At 53.4% G+C, this 15,585-nt stretch overlaps 1 protein-coding gene across 3 annotated transcripts; it reads right to left on the reverse strand.

Moving 5' to 3' along the window:
- Positions 1 to 1,954: 1,954 nt before the first annotated feature.
- On the reverse strand, positions 1,955 to 6,434 carry STMN1 (stathmin 1). 3 transcript variants are annotated; one of them, XM_082329629.1, is made up of 5 exons: positions 6,374 to 6,434; positions 4,760 to 4,830; positions 3,786 to 3,958; positions 2,796 to 2,987; positions 1,955 to 2,418 (listed from the first exon to the last, which is right to left on the reverse strand). In XM_082329629.1, the coding sequence occupies exons 2-5, from the start codon at positions 4,770 to 4,772 to the stop codon at positions 2,350 to 2,352; spliced, it is 447 nt and encodes a 148-aa protein (XP_082185755.1). In that variant the 5' UTR covers positions 4,773 to 4,830; positions 6,374 to 6,434; the 3' UTR covers positions 1,955 to 2,349. The 3 variants fall into 3 exon arrangements, with proteins under 3 accessions (XP_082185755.1, XP_082185756.1, XP_082185754.1); XM_082329630.1 differs by lacking the exon at positions 6,374 to 6,434 and adding an exon at positions 5,126 to 5,361; XM_082329628.1 differs by lacking the exon at positions 6,374 to 6,434 and adding an exon at positions 4,921 to 5,113.
- Between the last annotated feature and the right edge of the window lie 9,151 nt (positions 6,435 to 15,585).

The raw sequence follows: 15,585 nt of genomic DNA on the forward strand, positions 1-15,585 counted from the left end.
TTTTTCCCCCTTTTACCCATTCCCGATCATTAACCACCCGCTCACTATTTGCGCCCCCAATCCCATTCCCACCCCTCAAACCTTCCGTTCCCCCCAGCAGCTCCCAGAGGAATGAGACCAAGCTCAGGCCCTGGGCATTAAGCTCCAGTTCAGCGTAAGGCAGCACAGCGGGACTAAGGCAGAAGCCCCCGAGCCGAGATCTGGCAGCTTTGGCAAGTCAAAACCTCGCATTTCAGGGCTCCGTGCGCTTACCGCCGTTCGGGGTCTGGCAGCGCTGCCATCCTCCTCCCCCATCCCTTGAAAAGTCGGGGGAACCCGCACACGGTGTTTGGGACACTTGGTCTTTTCTCAGCAGGTGAAAAAAGACACTAAAATTAAGAGCTGATTTTTTTTTTTTTTGATTGCTAATTATGCCTGATCTTGTACACGGGAACTGATCACTTAACCCTCCATTATGCGGTAGGAGAGATACTCAGCTTCTCACAGCACACACGCGGGGCTTCAGGCCCGCGTCTCCGTTCAGCTCCGTGTTCCCGTCCCTCTCCTCACCTCCCCGGCTGGATCCCGGCCCGCAGCCCGCGCTCTCAGCTGCGGAGACCTGCCGTTAAAAGCCCCAGACCCGCACGGCAGGCGGGCGCTCCCCAACGGGCGGACGCGGTCTCTCTTACCCGACATCACGAAGTATGGTAACGCTTCTGCAGATTCCCCAGGCCGAGGATCCGATCCCAGCCCTCCAGCGCATCACGACCGACTTGATCTCACTCTTCTTCTTTCGTTAAACAGTGCAATATCGGCTTTTGGTTAAGCACAACCCTGATGCAACGTGATACGTGAAAGCTTTCTAAACTGAGGTTCCTTCCTTAGCAAGCCCCAGCAGACAGGGCAAGTGGTGCAGGACTCAATTAGCCCCTTAAAAAAATAAATCCCTACCAGCTTTTCCATCCTCAGAACATGGGAGTCTGTCACCCGGCCAGCGCCAAGGCCCCAGGCGCGGAGCCAACCTGAACACAAGCACGGAGACCAAGGACACAGAAGGGAGGACAGGAGCGAGCGCGCCTCACCGAGACGGGCGCCGCCGCGCGCCACGAACGGGGGCTGCGGAACCCACGGCTTCCCCGCACCGACCGAAGCCGAGTTCCTCAACACGATGCTGTTTGTACCCGTTAGTGGCTGCTCACGCACCAGCTGCAACCGCGTCTTTACCGCAGAGCGGCACGAGTACTTGGGGATGTGCAGGACTCTGGATTAGTCCTAGAGGAAGGGTTTGGGGTTTTTTTTTTGACAACACAGCAACTCTGTACCCAATCCACCTAAAAAGCATCTTTCTCAGAGCACGAGTGCAGTCGTATCTATTTCTCACATCCCAGAAAAAACAAACAAAGAGGAAAAGATGATACGCATCTCGTCATGGGCAGGAGTAATGGGACTCGCCCTGCGGCACAGCGTATATCCCAACGCATCTGCGGCAGGCACCAAATCGAAAATAATTCTTTTCCGCAACAGCGTTTTCGATCCCAGCACAGAACAGGTTTCCGACCTCACGCTCGGGGGCTGCAGGAAGCGGAACACAAGCCGCCATTCAACAGCGCAAGTCAGCTTCTAGAAACCCTTACCAAAAAAAGGCTCAGATCAGTCATGTGGTAACAAGGACGCGTTTGTTGAAGTGTCCGCATCCAACGGGAGGTGGTTCTGAACTCTTTTTAACAACAACACACAACAGCTGACAACTGTTGAGGTGTCAAAACAAAGCTCTGATTGTAAAATTAAGACAATGAGAGTGCTCTGGGGAAAGGCAGTCACGCAGCGTGCCCGCGGGCGCAAGGAAAAGTGCTGCTACAGACCTTTCCGCCCAGCACTGCATAAGGACGCCTGCCGCAGACCTCAGCCAACCCATTTTGTTTCTGATGTCATTTTTCAGAAGTAATTCTCATGATAACAGCACTGTGCAGCTTTATTTAGTCACTCAGTTACAGCAGTATTTTAGCAGACTGGGACAGAGTCAGATTTTTGAAGTGTAACAAATATTCAGCATGGAACTACATATTCCTTTCACAAACGTCTTACAGAGCTGATACAGTACTAGCCATCAACCCAGCAGCAAGCGCACTGGAGTAGAAAAGGATGCAACAAGAAGATAGCTACACTGGAAAGACAACACTTTAGAAAAAGTGAAACATGTAAGGTCTCCCCTCTAGCCCCCAAAGAAAGTGTACAGTTTGGATCTAATTTTACAGTTCTACATCAGTTTCTAGAAACTTAAAAAAAAAACAAAACCAAAGATAAAACCACTGGCCAGTACAGTCTTTGGATATTTAGAGGAGGGGGAGAGAGTCAGTTTCCAGAATGAAGTCAGTCGGTTTCAGCCTCACCGGGGTCTTTGCCTTCTTTGTTCTTTCGAACCTCTTCAATATGCTTGTCCTGAAAGACAACAGCAGGGAAGCCGTGAGCCGCCCGGGCGCAGAGCGGCAGAGCCAGCCCCCGCTTGCTTCCCGCCCCTGCTCAGGGCAGGAGCCTGGGGGTCTGCGCTACGCAAGGGGACTCGGGGATGAAGCTCTATCAGAGCAAGTGGGATGCTGCTTAACTCCGTCCATCCCCTCTGCCCCAAGAAGAGGATTTCTGCAAAGTCTTTTGCAGACTTAATCATTTTCAAGATTAGACCGCGGCAGAACTCCCAGGGACATCTGCCTATTCCTAGCACCCCCCTCACTTGGCCGTTTACTTGGCTCTATTTAGCCACGGCGAGGAGCATGGATCAACTCCCCCCCACGGGCTGGGAACCGGGACTCCACACCCACCTTCTCCCTCAAGCGTTCCAGTTTAGCAGCCATTTGTGCCTCACGGTTTTCTTTGTTAGCTTCCATTTTGTGGGTCAGCTTCTCCTCTGCCATTTTGCTGAAGTTGTTGTTTTCTTCAATTGCTTTCTGAAGCACCTCTTTTTCATGCTCCCGCTTCTCAGCTAGCTGCTTCAAGACTTCTGCTTCATGAGACTAACAAAACAGAGGAGGTACGCTTTGAACATAAAAGAGATGAACTACATGGGCCACTGTCCTCGAGTTGCTCACAGCTCCCAAGACAAAAGATTTTCTGCTATTTTGCTGGAGAACAGCGTAACTTCGCGATGCAGGACAAAGCTCCCTGGTGCCTGCTCCACCCACACAACCCACATTTCACCATTACAAACAATCGGGAAAGCAAAGTTTCTGTCATTACTTGCAAGCCTTATTAAATGGAATTTCTCTGGAAAAAAAGAACATGGATCTTTATGTTAACATCGGTAGATCTCTCCTAGAAGATTCTCGCTTCTCAGAATGGTGAAGCGCTGCGATTCAGGTCACGCAGGAGGCTGCGCTTCAGTTAGCGAGCCTCTGCACAGCCAAGGGCTCCAAGCTACCTCCCAACAGCAAGAGCTCACATCAGGTCAGACACTGCGTTGGCAAACCTTCTCCTTACAGATGCAGCACTACATTTTTTAGGAGAAAGTGAATCTGGTTATGATGTTAAAGACGAGAAAAACGGCTTCCTCCTGAAAGAGCATCCCCTCTCAGCTCAACATTTCCTCCCGGTTTTTCAAGTGATCACTCAAGATCACCTTGGGAACAAAGCTATGGCCTGGCAGGCCATAACAGAGGTTCCCAAGAGCCCCAGAGATTCCAAAGTTCAGTTAGTGTTCCATTTACCGTAACACAAACTGCTATCACTTGTCCCAAGCAACAGTTTAAAAAACAAACCCACACAACTTGCACAGACTCGTTGAGCACAGCTCGCTTAAGCTGTTCCAAATTTACCTTGCGTCTCTCTTCTGCCGCTTCCAACTTCTTCTGAATCTCTTCCAATGACACATCCTTCTTTTTTGGGGGAGAAAGAGGGAATTCTGGGACTGCTTCTTTTGAGCGAGGACTCAGTATCAGCTCAAATGCCTGCCCAGAGGCACGCTTTTCCAGTTCCTTCACTTGAATATCTAGGAACATGGGAAAAAACCCAAACAAACAGTATTTTAAGCCAGAAACTGGCTTAGGTAACTTGAACAGCAGCCTTCAAAAACTCAACGCCACAAAGCTCGCTTAAGGAGACAGTCGGCATCTGAGTGACGGTTTTGTTTTAAGCAGCAGCAATGCCATTCAAAAATGTGGCAGGCGATTTGGTTTGCAGTTCTTCCTTGATACCGCATTACCCAAGCACCTGACATTTTATTTTAGCCTTTAATATCCAGGGTCGTGAAAACAAGTGTATCAGGACTTCAAACAAACAAACAAACAAATCATTCTTTCTCCAATGAGAAATCTGAGGAAGAGTTCAAGGCGTTCGCCTAAGACCTGACATAGCAGAGAACCAAAACCAGTTTTCAAAGAAATACGTAATGCGGCGTTCTCTCTTCAAACACCTCTGAGCAGGCACGTCAGCCCTGCACGGGGTCCGTTGTACCAGCACCCCACTTTGGATCACCAAGATGTCTGGATGACAGTCAGCTCTGTTCGCAGAGCAGATGGCATGCAGATGAGCTGGGCTGGAGCCCATCTGCTCACAGCCTCATCTGAGAGGGCTTTTGGTGTGTTTCCACAAGCACCCGCTTTTAACAGCTTCTCCAAAGCAGCCTAGATATGGGAGGAAAGCGTGGTGACGACAGTTTATTTTACTAGATTAGATTTAAAAGTATTTCTGAGAAATCGATGATCTTAAGGGTCTTTTCCAACCTTAATGATTCTAAATTAAGAGAAACAAAAAAAAAACACAAGAGTATTTCCTACATAATACTACATACCAGAAGTAGCCATGACCAAGAAAATATGACTCCAGAAGCCAACTCAGGGAGAACGCCAATCGGTTGGATTCCTAGACAACAAAGAGACATGCCTTTGAACAGTAAGCACAGGAATTTTATTTCTTCTACCTCCTAATAAAAACTGCTAAGCATAACTAGACCTGCTGAACAAAGGCAGCCGGGTGGGTTACTGCAGTCAGTAATTCCAGTCAGTCTGTGGGGCTGATGGACGTTGCTAGGAACAGCAGAGACGTTCTCGGTTATTGGTGCTGCCGGATCTGTACGTACGACCGCACAGCCGGGCATTTCCAGTCCCTCTTTTACTCCACCATAATTAAGATATGCAAACAAAGACTCCCGTTTTACCATTAGTTCAGCAGCATGCAACGCTATGGATATTTCACCGATGTAGCTCCCTGAATTAAAACACGGCGCACAGGACAGCACAGCCAGGACTCGGGCTGTTACCAAAGGATCTTCAATGTGCGCATCGAGCTCATTTAAAATCCGATTTTATTTGCGCAGCTGAAGCCAGATGTTGCACATCACGACAGAGAGGGAGGACGGACACTGCCCGGCGGCCCTTGTTATAAAGGGATGTAATAAAAAGAGGGCAAGAAGCGCTCTAAAAACCGTAAAAAGGGGGATTACCCCCCCCCCCCGATTTTAAGCTGAGGATGAGGCGGGGGCCGGGGGGGTGCGCGGTCCTAGCGCCGCCCGGACGGGCGGCGCTAGGACCGCGCACCCCCCCCGGCCCCCAGCGGTCCCGCCCCTCCCGCCACCAACCAATAGGAGCCGAGGCCGAAGCTCCGCCCCCTTCCCCACCGCACCGAATTCAAACCGCCGGGGAGCAGCGAGCGAGCGCGCGCGCCCGCGCGCGCGGGGGGCTCGAGGGAGGGGCGGGGCCAACCGTAACATCCGGGCACCTGTCGCGCCCCCCCCCCCCAGGTGCTGCTCCCCCCCCCCCCCCCCGCCCGCCTCTACCCCGGGGTGAAGGGGGGAACCGGAGGGGGGGAGGGGGGGAACCGGGACCCTCGCCCCACCGCCGCCACACGGGGCTCAACGGCGGATCCCCGAGCTCGACGGCCGCCGGGGGCGCGGCAGCCCGGGCGCCGCCCCTTCCCCACTAACAATGGCGGGGTCCTGTCAGGGAAGGGGAGGGGGCGCCGCCGCCAGCAGGGCGTCGCCCCTCACAGAGCTTCGCCCCCTCACGGCGCGGCTCCCGGGACAATGGACGCCCCCTTCCCCGCCGAGACCGGGGGGGGCTGCAGATGCGCCCCCCCCCCCCCATTGTCTCCCGCAGCCCCTTTGTCACCGCGACGCCCCAGAAGCGGGCGGCGGCCGGGGACGCGACCCCCGCCGGGCGAAGGGACAAAAGGGGCGAGCGCGGGGCCCCCTCCCCAACCACCCTCAGGCGCCTGCGGAGCGCCCGGCGGCCCCCCTCGCCCTGACACCCGCCCTCAGAGCCCCTCCGCTGCGGCACCGGCACCGCCGCCGCCCCCCTCCCACGGAGCGCCGGACCCTCCGCGGACCACGACCGCTGCCGCCGCCTTCTCAACACCCGGAGGGCCGCGGCCGCCCGCCGCAGCCCCGGCCCCGCCGCCGCGCACCCACCTGCCCGCGCCGCCGCTCCGGCCCCACTCCGCTCCCGCCCGCCCCGCCGCGCACAAAAGCGCCAAACAAAGGCACGTGACCCGCCCCGCCCCGCCCCCATTGGCCGAGCGCGGCGGCACGTGCCGCCCGCCCCGGGGAGGGGAGGGGGGGGCGCGGGGCTCGGGGCCCCCCCCCCGCCGCCGCCGCCCGCTGCACGCCGGGAGATGTAGTCCGCCGCGGGCGGGCGGGGGCGGCGAGGGGCGGCGGCCCCCGCGGCCCGGCGGGGCCCCGGCGGAGGGTGCGGGACCTCGGCGCGACGCCTCTCGCCTCCGCGGGCCGCCCCGGGGCTGCGCGACCCCCGCGCCGCGCTCCGCGGCCGCGCCCGGAGGGCGGCGGGACTCCCTTTGTCTGCCGGCCCGCTGGTGGGGGGCGCGGGGACCCGGGGCGGCCTCGTTTGGCCGGGGTCGCCCGTCCCCTCGGGGGCGTTGGTGGGAGCGGAGCCGTCGCTCGGATGGTCGCCTCGGGGCTGGCCACTTACCTCGGGGCCACGGTCACCTCGGGGCTGGCCACTTACCTCGGGGCCACAGTCACCTCATGGCCATGGTCACCTCATTGCCATGGCCACTTACCTCGGGGCCACGGTCACCTTGGGGCCATGGTCGCCTCGGGGCTGGCCACTTACCTCGGGGCCACAGTCACCTCATGGCCATGGTCACCTCATTGCCATGGCCACTTACCTCGGGGCCACGGTCACCTTGGGGCCATGGTCGCCTCGGGGCTGGCCACTTACCTCGGGGCCACAGTCACCTCATGGCCATGGTCACCTCATTGCCATGGTCACCTCATTGCCATGGCCACTTACCTTGGGGCCACGGTCACCTCAGGGCCACAGCCCCCTACCTCAGGGCTCTCAGTCACCTCAGGACCATGGTCACCTCATGGCCATGACCACTTACCTCAGGGCCACGGTCACCTCAGGGCCACGGTCACCTCAGGGCCATGGCCACTTATGTTGGGGCCATGGTCACCTCAGAGCCACAGCCCCCCTACCTCAGGGCTCTCAGTCACCTCAGGGCTACGGTCACCTCAAGGGCATCGCAACTTACATCAGGACCATGGTCACCTCATGGCCATGGCCGCTTGCCTCGGGGCCACGGTCACCTCAGGGCCATGGCCAGCTACCTGAGGGCATGGTAACCTCAGGGCCCGTCAGTTATCTCAGAGCCACGATAACCTCGGGGCTCTCGGTCATCCTCAAGGTGACCACCATGTTCCTTTGGCCACCTCAGGGTCACGGCCACCACAGGCCAACCCCAAAGAGGATCTGTGGGTCTGACAACGCGTCGGCCCCACAGCCCTCGGCACTGTGTTTCGGGGACAGCCACATGGCCACCCGCTCCCTTGGGGTGACACCAGCGAGCCAAAGCACATCCAGAAAAGCCATCGCTCATGCGGATGCCATAGCACGTATACAACGGCCACGTAACGATGATCCGTCCTTGTCCTGCGGGCTGCATCGGGAGCAGTTCCCTTCCCAAGATAACGCTATGGCCAAGCGTAGATAAGTGGTTTGCTCGCAAATGTGCTTTAAATGAACTGGCTGCGTTTTCGCCCGTTCCGTACAAATGACTTCGGTACAATTCCCGTGGTGGCTTCCACGCCACAGTCACTTGAGTTACACCAAGAGCCAGCGCACAAAAGGCAGATGGCCGGAGAACAGCACAAATCTTCCGCTACGATGCAAGCCCACCGCAGCAGTCTCCGTACCGTAACACCGAAGAAAGGGCTTTTCTGAGGGGACTCACCCTTGTTGTGCACACTCTTAAAAACAAGGATTTTGCACCAAAAAAAAAAAAAATCCTACCTTGAGGAAGGTTAATATTGTGACAGAAACGCATAAAGCTTTCAAAACAGAGATTATTTTAAACACTTGCCCTGTTTTTTGCTGATCTGACGTCTATTTCCATGGAAACCACATCCAGCCGCCGAGCTGCTAGAACTGGGAGAGGTTTCTGCCGGAGTGGCTCGCTGGGCATGGGAAGAGCCATTTTCCAGCAGCGTGGTAGAGCCTTTTTGTGGGCTTGGAGGGATTTCAGATTCAAAATGGTCGGGCTGCTTGGCCCTTCAGGATCACGCCTGGTACATTCACGGGGTTCCTGGCCGAATACCAGCGGTGTATGCATAGATATCACAGGCGACACACATGTTTTTAAATGAAACATCTTGAGTGCTTGGATTAAATTGCATTAAATGTCGCTGGAAGACAAAGCAGCCAAGAGACCATGCCACCAGCCTGTGTTTTACTTTATCACTTATTAATTATCATCCATGTAGACCAACAGTGTGCTGGATGCTTTAATATTAATGCTTTTTAGTAAAATCAATGAGCTTATCCTGGGATGATCTCAGGATTTCCCCGAGGAAACAAGGCTTCCTGGGCTCGGAGCTTTTTGTTTGGTACCTGCGTGACCGCCTTTCGTCAGCCCTCACCCCCTGGAGAGATGGGGATGAAACAGCATTTACCGCTTTTGAAGAAGGGACGCAGGCTGAGATAACGCTACCAGTCACGCAGGGGCTGTTGGCAGCGCTTTCCATCTTATTTCCTGGGCTTCTTACAGGGACAAGGAAAAAGAAAGAGAGGGGGAAAAAAAAAAGGCCGGAAGGTAACTTACCTTCTCTTGCAAATCAGCTTTAAAGCCAAAAATATTTCTTTCAGATAAGAACTCTCCTGTGTAAGAGGCAACGCGGTTTATTGACGAGAGGCGCTGAGCAAATGAGATGCGGGATCTGTCCTCAGCTCTGACATTTTCCACACCGTGTCACTTCGGCTGAGGCTCTTCAGCAACCTCTTTACACCACCTGCCACAACTGGTTTCAGTTTAAACTGAAATCTTTGAGTATTATTGAGATACAAAGAGAAGTAACAGCTCTTAGCAGCTGGAAAGGCATGGAGACGATCTCATTTTTGGCCTCGTTGCAAGAGTGGTTTTATTTTTGGAACATTTCATAAAACTCATTTGTTTATGTGGCATTTATTTTTGTCTGATCTCAAGGAGAATGGAGTATATGAAAAGCTTTTATTTAATTTGCATTTGATTTGTGTTTATCGACACATCTACTGCGATTCTAAACAGACTCTTCTTTCGTCGAGCCTAGCAGCATGTGGCTGTGGTAGTTTTTGTCTACTGGATTCCTTATCACCAACAAGAGCTTTTTGCTGTAATCCCAGTTTTTCCAAAAAAAGAGCAAGCGCCAGTATGAGAAATTTCCTCGGACACGTCGCTCTTTAGCCCCAAAATGGGGTTCGAGAAGGAAGATACCATTTCAAACCCAAATCTAGCCACATCAGCCGGATGAATTTGTGCATCCTGAGGAAAAGAAAGGACGACAGCAGAACCTGCAGAGAGATTCCCAGGGCAGAAAGGGACAAAGGCTGGATAAATTAGGGATACGACCGGCTCTGAGGGTCAGCGGCTATGATGCCTCCGAGCCGGTGATAACTGCACCCACGTAAAAGCGTTGCCCTCGTGGGGCTGGCGGCCACGGCTGTAGCTGCCCACCGGTTGCTCGGGGGGGTTCGTTCCCAGCACAGCCAAACCCGAGGCCCCTCGGCTTGGGGTCAGCAGGCTCTGCTCGCAGGGAAACAGGTAAGGCAGGGGCTCGTCGGGAGGATTCCTTGTACGTGTGAATTTAGGACGTGACGTGATCAGATTTAGCATAAAGATTAAAGCGTCTCCTCTGATGTGCTTATCAAAATACCCCACAAAGAGACTGACACAATTAGGTGACAACTCAGCCCACGGCAGCTCTTTTAACTTGCAAAAATATTTAATCTCCAATAAGGAAACGTGCTTCCTGAGTAATAAATTGCCACCCTTAAGCACCCGTGGTGGATGGACTGACAGCTTATTTGTTAATCAGAGAATGTTTTAAAGCACCTTGGTACGTAATATTAGCAAGTATTTGCCGAGACTGGTAACAGTCACTGCATTAGCAAAGTTCATTTCAAAACTAGAAATCCAATATACCATTTGGCCTGAGTCAATCAGTTTAACTGATTTAATAAATAACCCGCTAGAGGAGACAGTAATTTGAAAGAAACTTGCACTCAGAGGTAGAGAGAAAGGCTACAAGATTTCTTTCTGTCCCTGTTTCTCAGCCTTTGTATGAATATTTGGCAAATTTTTCTCCACGCCGCAGCTTTCCCATCTTCCCGCCGGCTGTACGGACGTGCTGCTGCCTGACAGAGGTCTCGCAAGAAAACGAGTGGCTGCAAAGATCTCGTATAAAAATACATTTTTATCCAAATGCAGTCGTGCATTTAATCCAAATGCACGAGGAGTCCGTGGCAAAATGAAGAATAAACCAAGACTTTTAGGGAGCGTCTCCCTCACAGCGAAAGCTCTTCCACAGGCAAGAAACGTTTAAGGTAATTGGTATTTGTTTACTGGAGGTGTTTAGGCTGATATCATATTTATGCTGAAAAACATCGTTAAGAAAATGTTCCCTTTTGAACAAATTTCCACGTGCTGATGTGCTGTTGGGAACGATGTCGTTTTTTCGAATCAGACAGGGCGCCTGGCTTCCATTGCTAGTTCGTTTTTTGAGAAATTCACTCGAACTCACTGAATTCCTCCATACAATGAGACAAGTAAAAGCACTCACCGCAGATGGTGACTGCGCCTGCAGCAGGAGGGATGAAAATATAAATTAATTGCGTTGATACTGGGGCAACGTAACCCTGAAATGTCATACTCACCTCTTCAAACGCAGTCATAGCACTGTACTGCATGATATCCAAATACCAGGGCGATGAGGGCTGACAAGGCTCTAGAGTAGAAAAATTACGCAAGCTTCTAATGAACTACAGACAAAGGCCCCACAAGCGCCCTGCTCCCCTTGCAAAACGCTCTCCAGCACACTGAAATGGTGACAGACCCCGAAGTAAGGGCAGCGGCTGCGGTACCCACACACGGGCCCCGTCGTCCTGGCCGCAGCCAGGATGCTGAAGGAGATCTGGTCTTTCTCCTAAACAGTGATCTCTGCCTTCGATTCACCCTGGGCAAGGAACAGCAGAATTCCCTTCCCAGCCTGCTGGTAGCTCTCCTGGCATGCTTTCCGTTCTTTGTTTCCTAACAAAATGAGGTTTTACATGATCAAACTACTTCTGCAGCTCTGACTAGTCTTCTCTCCCAGCTTTTAGCTTTGTGAGCCTGTCTCTGCCCCTCCGATAAATTCGGCTAAGAGCTCAGTGACATGAATTCCACAAGTTTCTTGAAAACAGATGGCAGGGGAGAGGCAAGAGTGAGAAAAAGGCTTCAGCACAAGCCCAACTATTATTAGAGCCTTCACACCGAGGAGCGCTATCACAGACGCTCCCAACAGCGGGTACGATTTCAGAGCTGGTGGTTTTCTCCAGGGCACCAGCAGATCCTCCAAGACACTGAGCGCGCAGCTGTGCTCTCCTGGGAGCCACCTGCCAAATATAAGGACAGATCTACGTGGATGCCGGCTCCCACCTCCGCCGCGTCCAGAAACGCGCGATGAGAGCTGGCCGGGAGATCGCCTGGCATCGTTTTCCCCCGCTCCTTGCTCCCGTAGCTCCCAAACGAGCCCGGAGCCTCAACCCATTTCTCTGCCTCCTCGCTGCTTTTCCCTTTCTGCTCCCAACCGGAGTCCACGAATTTGCATTTCCCATATGGAGCACCAAGAGCTTTGCTATTCAAGGAAGCCCGTAAACAACTCGCTGCCGAGGGTGCAAAAATAACTGCGCTGCACAGAGCCGCATCGCCCAGCGATAGCGAGTGGCTGGGAGAGAAGCACGAAGAAGGGGGGGTTTGCATGTGAGCCAACAGGAGATGCACTAATTAGATTTCAAAAGTGTCAGAGTCAGCCATTTCAGCTGCGATACAGCAAAGGCGACAGCGGGATTTTGACAACCACATGGAATAGCAATGCGTGGGGAAGCCATCAAATATTCAACAGCCATAGAAGATTCCAGTAAAGACATTTGCTTTGGCTCTTTGAAAATTAAGTGGGGGGAAAGAAAAGCTGGGTATAGCACTAATTATTCCCCAGTTCCTAATTAGTTCCTTGAATTTAAAATATGGACTCAGCTCTACCAGCAGCTCAGCAAGCCTATTGTGCTATTAATACTTCCCTGGCGTGATATAGTTAAAAATACTCCCACCCTTTCAAGACAAAATGTAGCTTGGAAGTGTCATGATGGGAGGAGTTCAGGGATGGAAATCCTCTTAAAGGAATATGACTTCCCCGATGTCAAATAAACCATATGAATGAGCTTGTAACGGCCCCCAGACTGAGCCTGTTCCCCCTAACAGCAAATTTGAAAATAATGCTCAGTGCACAGCTCTCGGGCCGCTTGCTATCAAGGCTGTTTCACTGACAAAATCACTGTGCAGCCACACGGTAACAGGTTTTATTTATTTTTCAGAGAGATCTGCCGCCTGGGGAGCAGGGGGGTTTGCAATTCCCAAGCGCCTGGCTTGCTCCAGACGGACAGCGCAAGGGAGAATTCAGATCGAAAGGCAGGATTTTGAAGGGTCCCCCTTGCATCCAGCCCCGCGCCCAGGTAACGCAGGAGGTCCCCACCTGCCCCGTGCAGCAGCCACAGCTAATTTTTCCGTGGCAATATCTATAGGTGCTGCTTGTGGACGAGATCTGTCAGACACCGTGGGCAGAATAAAACGTGCCTCTTCCCGCAGGATTCGTGAGCCGAGGAAACGAGTCTGGGCTTTTCTTTTATGGCACCTTTCGACTTCAGTTGGACAAGGAGGTCCAGATCTATGCTTTTGCATGTCAGATCCTCTCAGGAGAATGAGCAGTTCCCCTCTCATCTCCACCACCAATTCTGCATCAAAATGGGTTAATTCCTGCTCCGTCCCGCTGGCTCTTCACCCGCTGCCTGCAATCGCTCAGCAATACCAGCGTGGAAACAATACCTGCACCTCACATTTGCTCAGTGCTGTTTGATCCCTTTTTCCCCCACTAATTTGAGTTCATAATATATCAACATATATATTAAAGGAAAAAAGACCAGACACATTCACTGCAGCTGTGAGAACAGGCAAACAAAGCCAGCCTTTCTGGAGGCAAAACACATCTCTGTCTTTTATGCAATAAACCAGCAAACTGCTGCCGTACGCTGAAATCAATAACCGGAGAGACACGCTTACGTTGCGATTGCCAACATAAAAGTGCTTCATTTTAATTAAAAAAAAAAAAACAAACCACACAAAAAAACCCCAACCCGGGCCCTGCGTGATGAATGTCGTTAGGGAGCCGCTATCAACGCGAGGAGACGAAGGCATCCTGAAGCGGGCGGGCTGGGGGGGCCGGTGCCGCCGTCTCACCGGGGAGGGGTGCTGACAGTCTCAGCACCTCCCCGCACCCCAGTCTGGGGTGAAGACGTAGGCCAAAGGGTTAAAAAGGAGGATGGGGCATTTGGGGTGCCTGCCTCACCCAGCTCCCCCCTCTGCGCAAAGCAGGAGCCAGCATCCGCGGGGCTGAGCTCAGCCAGTCCTTCCTAAAATGGGGGAAATCTGGATATCGACCAAACCCAAGCTCTCCAATCTGTTTCAGGGGCTTTTTCAGAGTAGCCTGGAACTAGAGAGACCTCACGCAGCCCCTTCTCTCCTCCAGCACCTCAGTTTCCCTTCTCAGCCCTTTTTTCCCGTTTAGTCAGGAATCATCTCTAGGGTCAGCAAGAGACCGCTCCAGCCTGAAACGGGGCTTCTGCTGCAGAGTGAAAACTGTCAAAACCACAGCTGTGCCCTCAGAATACCCCTGATGCTGCTGGCTGAGAGAACAGGAGCCCTCGTGGCCCGCGGCATTGCATTTTGAAGGCCAGGGAACTCAGCAAGCATCACGCCTGCAGCCCAGCCCTGCAGCATCGCAGCTCGAAGCCGGCAAGCACGTGCCCTGCGCCGGATCCCGAGGATCTGCCCGCCCGGCAAAGCCCTGGTCCTGCCCTGTAGCCCCGCGCGGGAGGAACTGGTGCTTGGGAAGACGACAACGTTGAGCTGCATCCCTCCTGGCTGCGAGCATCCGGGGTTTTCAGCTCAAGGCAGCCTGGAATTAGATGATAACAATTCGCTTCGGAGATTAAGAAACTTGATTTTTCTTCAGAACTTCACCCAGAGCCAAGTTTTGATTTGCCAATAGAAAAACCAACATAAAACCAAGCATATACTCACCAACCAAAGGGATCTAAGGAACTCTGCTCAGGCGGGTGCTGCCCGGGTTTGGGTTGGGAGCGGGGTCAGCGCCGCACCTGCATCCGCGCTGGTTTTCGGGGCTGGTATCGCAGCCCACGGCCCGACACCGAGCTCCTCTACTAGAGCTCGCGCGGTTCTCGCTGCACGCACTGGGCTCAGCTTGCAGGGCCGCGGACCTTTCTAAGCTGTTGTGAACCCAGGCCTTAGTATTTTCCTTAAAAATACAAGAAAAAGGGAAAAAAACCCACGACAGTAAGTGTGACGGTAATTACAAGGAGGTTTTAACACATGTCTCAACTTGCATTAATTAAATCAACAGGGAAGCTTCAATTGAGTAAATGAGGCTTTTTTCTGAGCGGCAGCAAACGCTGCGGCAGGCTGGAGCTGGTGACTCCAGTTTGCTGCCTGCGTGTGCGGCGGGATGGGGAGGGATCTGCCGGCTGCAAGGGGCTTCCCAGGAGGGAGGCAGCCGCAGGCAGGACGCGCTGGGGGTGGGGAGGAGGAGAAGAAGACTCTCAGCTCTGAGATGCTAAGAGCTCCCAGCCGGGTCTGTGCTGACGCTGTCGGATTTCAGCCCGGAGAGTGGAAAGCTTTGAAGCCGAAGCCGGTCAGAGCGCGGAGGTTGCTGTGCGGAGATAAGCCGTGGGTAAGAGGAATGCATCCATTCATACCCCAGCCATGCTGCAAGCACAGCTGTGAGGGGAATATAAATGGGCAGCTTTTTTTTTTTTTTTTTTTTAATTTTTAAAGCCACCAGTTTGAATATTAAAGCAGATCAGGCACATTGAAATGCTTGGCTGGAAGTGAACTCTTTCCAACGCACAGCCCTCCAGGGCAGGGCTCGGCCGGGCTGCAGGCAGGGGCCCCGGGTGCCGACCCCCGAGGCAACGCCGTCGGTGTTTCCTTCCCATGTCCCTGAGGAGCAAAGTCCCCCCGTGGATAAAATACGGGGGATTTATGGGTATAAAACCCAGCGAGTTCACATCCAAACCCGAA

Source organism: Platalea leucorodia (genome assembly GCF_965183815.1).
Source record: "Platalea leucorodia genome assembly, chromosome: 18".
NCBI lineage: Eukaryota > Metazoa > Chordata > Aves > Pelecaniformes > Threskiornithidae > Platalea > Platalea leucorodia.

Coding starts and splice junctions, on each gene's coding strand:
- STMN1 (XM_082329629.1), bottom strand. Junction 2,988..3,785: donor CGGCAGAAGAGAGACGCAAG/GTAAATTTGGAA, acceptor CTGTTTTGTTAG/TCTCATGAAGCAGAAGTCTT. Junction 2,419..2,795: donor TGGAACGCTTGAGGGAGAAG/GTGGGTGTGGAG, acceptor GTTGTCTTTCAG/GACAAGCATATTGAAGAGGT.